General features: G+C 44.7%; 1 protein-coding gene across 2 annotated transcripts; it reads left to right on the forward strand.

Moving 5' to 3' along the window:
• Positions 1 to 1,700, forward strand: LOC108251624. Of its 2 annotated transcripts, none has more exons than XR_001809365.3 (3): positions 1 to 78; positions 206 to 374; positions 503 to 1,699. XR_001809365.3 is itself a non-coding variant. In XM_037978588.1 (3 exons), coding segments are annotated over exons 2-3 (630 nt in total). In that variant the 5' UTR covers positions 1 to 78; positions 206 to 381; the 3' UTR covers positions 1,131 to 1,700. The 2 variants fall into 2 exon arrangements, 1 of the variants encoding a protein (XP_037834516.1); XM_037978588.1 differs by having other exon boundaries at positions 206 to 383; positions 503 to 1,700.
• The last annotated feature ends 11 nt before the right edge of the window (positions 1,701 to 1,711 follow it).

A 1,711-nucleotide genomic window follows, 5' to 3' on the forward strand; every position in this document is an offset into this window, starting at 1 on the left:
ATTTTTGACGATCAGTGGAGGGAAGGTGTTTTAAAGAACAGAAACGTTTCCAGAGTAATAGATTCTGCACAAATCGCAGTAAGTATAAATTTTTAGACTGAAAAAGTTCTGTTAATGAGCAAAATGTAACCTGTACTCCTCTTGTTAACTTGTGTTTTTAACTTGTGTGTTTAAGTAATTTGTTACATGTTCTTATCAATTGCAGGTCCGCAAACTCCATGCTTTAGGCCTCAAGCCCATTTTATTTTTCGCAAAGGAAGAATCATCTTCAAGCAAGTGGGTTGCGGACATAACTACACATTTGGAGACCACGGATACTACAAAGAATTTTTTGGATAAGATGCAGAGGGCTTATGAGTTTCTCCTCTCTGTCGGTAATGCATGTATGTGTGTGTGAGAGTGTATGTACTTCTGTAGTGCCGTATATCAAGTCCACAGAGAGCGAGCAAGATATGTCTATAGATACTTATGTATTTTTTCTTTAAAATTATGTCTTTCCTAGGCACACATGTACCGGGAAGACCAAGGAGATTGTTGTGGACTTCAGGAGAACTCAGACAAAACATGCTCCACTATCCATCAACGGTGCTGTTGTGGAAAGGGTGAGCAGCACCAAGTTCCTGGGTGTGCACATCTCTGAGGACCTCTCCTGGACCATCAACACAGCAGCAGTGGCCAAAAAGGCTCACCAACGGCTCTACTTCCTCCGCAAGCTGAGAAGAGCGAGAGCACCCACCCCCATCATGACCACCTTCTACAGGGGAGCCATCGAGAGCATCCTGACGAGCTGTTCCACGGTGTGGTACGGGGCCTGCACAGCATCCTGCCGCAGATCCCTCCAGCGGATCGTGAGGACAGCTGAGAAGATCACCGGCACCTCTCTCCCCTGCCTTCAGGACCTCTACAGCTCTCGCCTCAGAAGTAAAGCCCTCTGCTGGGTGGGAGATCTTGCCCACCCGCTACACTGCTTCTTCAACCTGCTGCCATCAGGGCGGAGACTGCGGAGCCTCAGTTCTAGGACCAGCAGACTGAGGGACAACTCCGTCCATCAGGCTGTGAGGATGCTGAACTCTCTGCCTGCTCCCCCACTTCGGCCCCCTCTCCCACTTCTGCCACCCCGCACACACTAACTCAGCTTCCTGACACCCCCCCTCCATCCCCCTTCAATACTGCTCTGGGACATTTATAACCATCAATACACAACTGTGATTTTTAAGAATAGTTTATGAACTCGGTCACTTTAACCAGCCTTCAAGCTCCACTATACTGTATATTGCATTATATTTTGCACTACTGTTATGATCATCTCGTCCTGTTTATTCTGGTATTGTCACTTCCACTTAATCACCTCATCAGTACCTAACTGTGACTCTATATAGAACCGGTATGCACACCTACACTTTACTCAGTTTTCTCAGGTTTATACTTTATATTGCACTATTGTTTACACTGGCCTTGCACATCCATTATCCTACCTCTCATCATGTTATTATTGTCTTCAGTCAGCATCCCTTTGTCTCCTGTTTGTCACTATTGAGCATGTTGTATCAGAGGTCCTGCAGCTGTTTCTTTCGTATTTTTATATAACTAGTTGTATTAGTCTATTTTGTTAATGTTGTTGCTGCAACTTGGGTAGGAGTGTAACGTAATTTCAATTTCTATGTATGTCCTGTACATATGCAGAATTGACAATAAAATCAATAAAGAATAA

This window comes from Kryptolebias marmoratus, linkage group LG12 (assembly GCF_001649575.2).
Source record: "Kryptolebias marmoratus isolate JLee-2015 linkage group LG12, ASM164957v2, whole genome shotgun sequence".
NCBI lineage: Eukaryota > Metazoa > Chordata > Actinopteri > Cyprinodontiformes > Rivulidae > Kryptolebias > Kryptolebias marmoratus.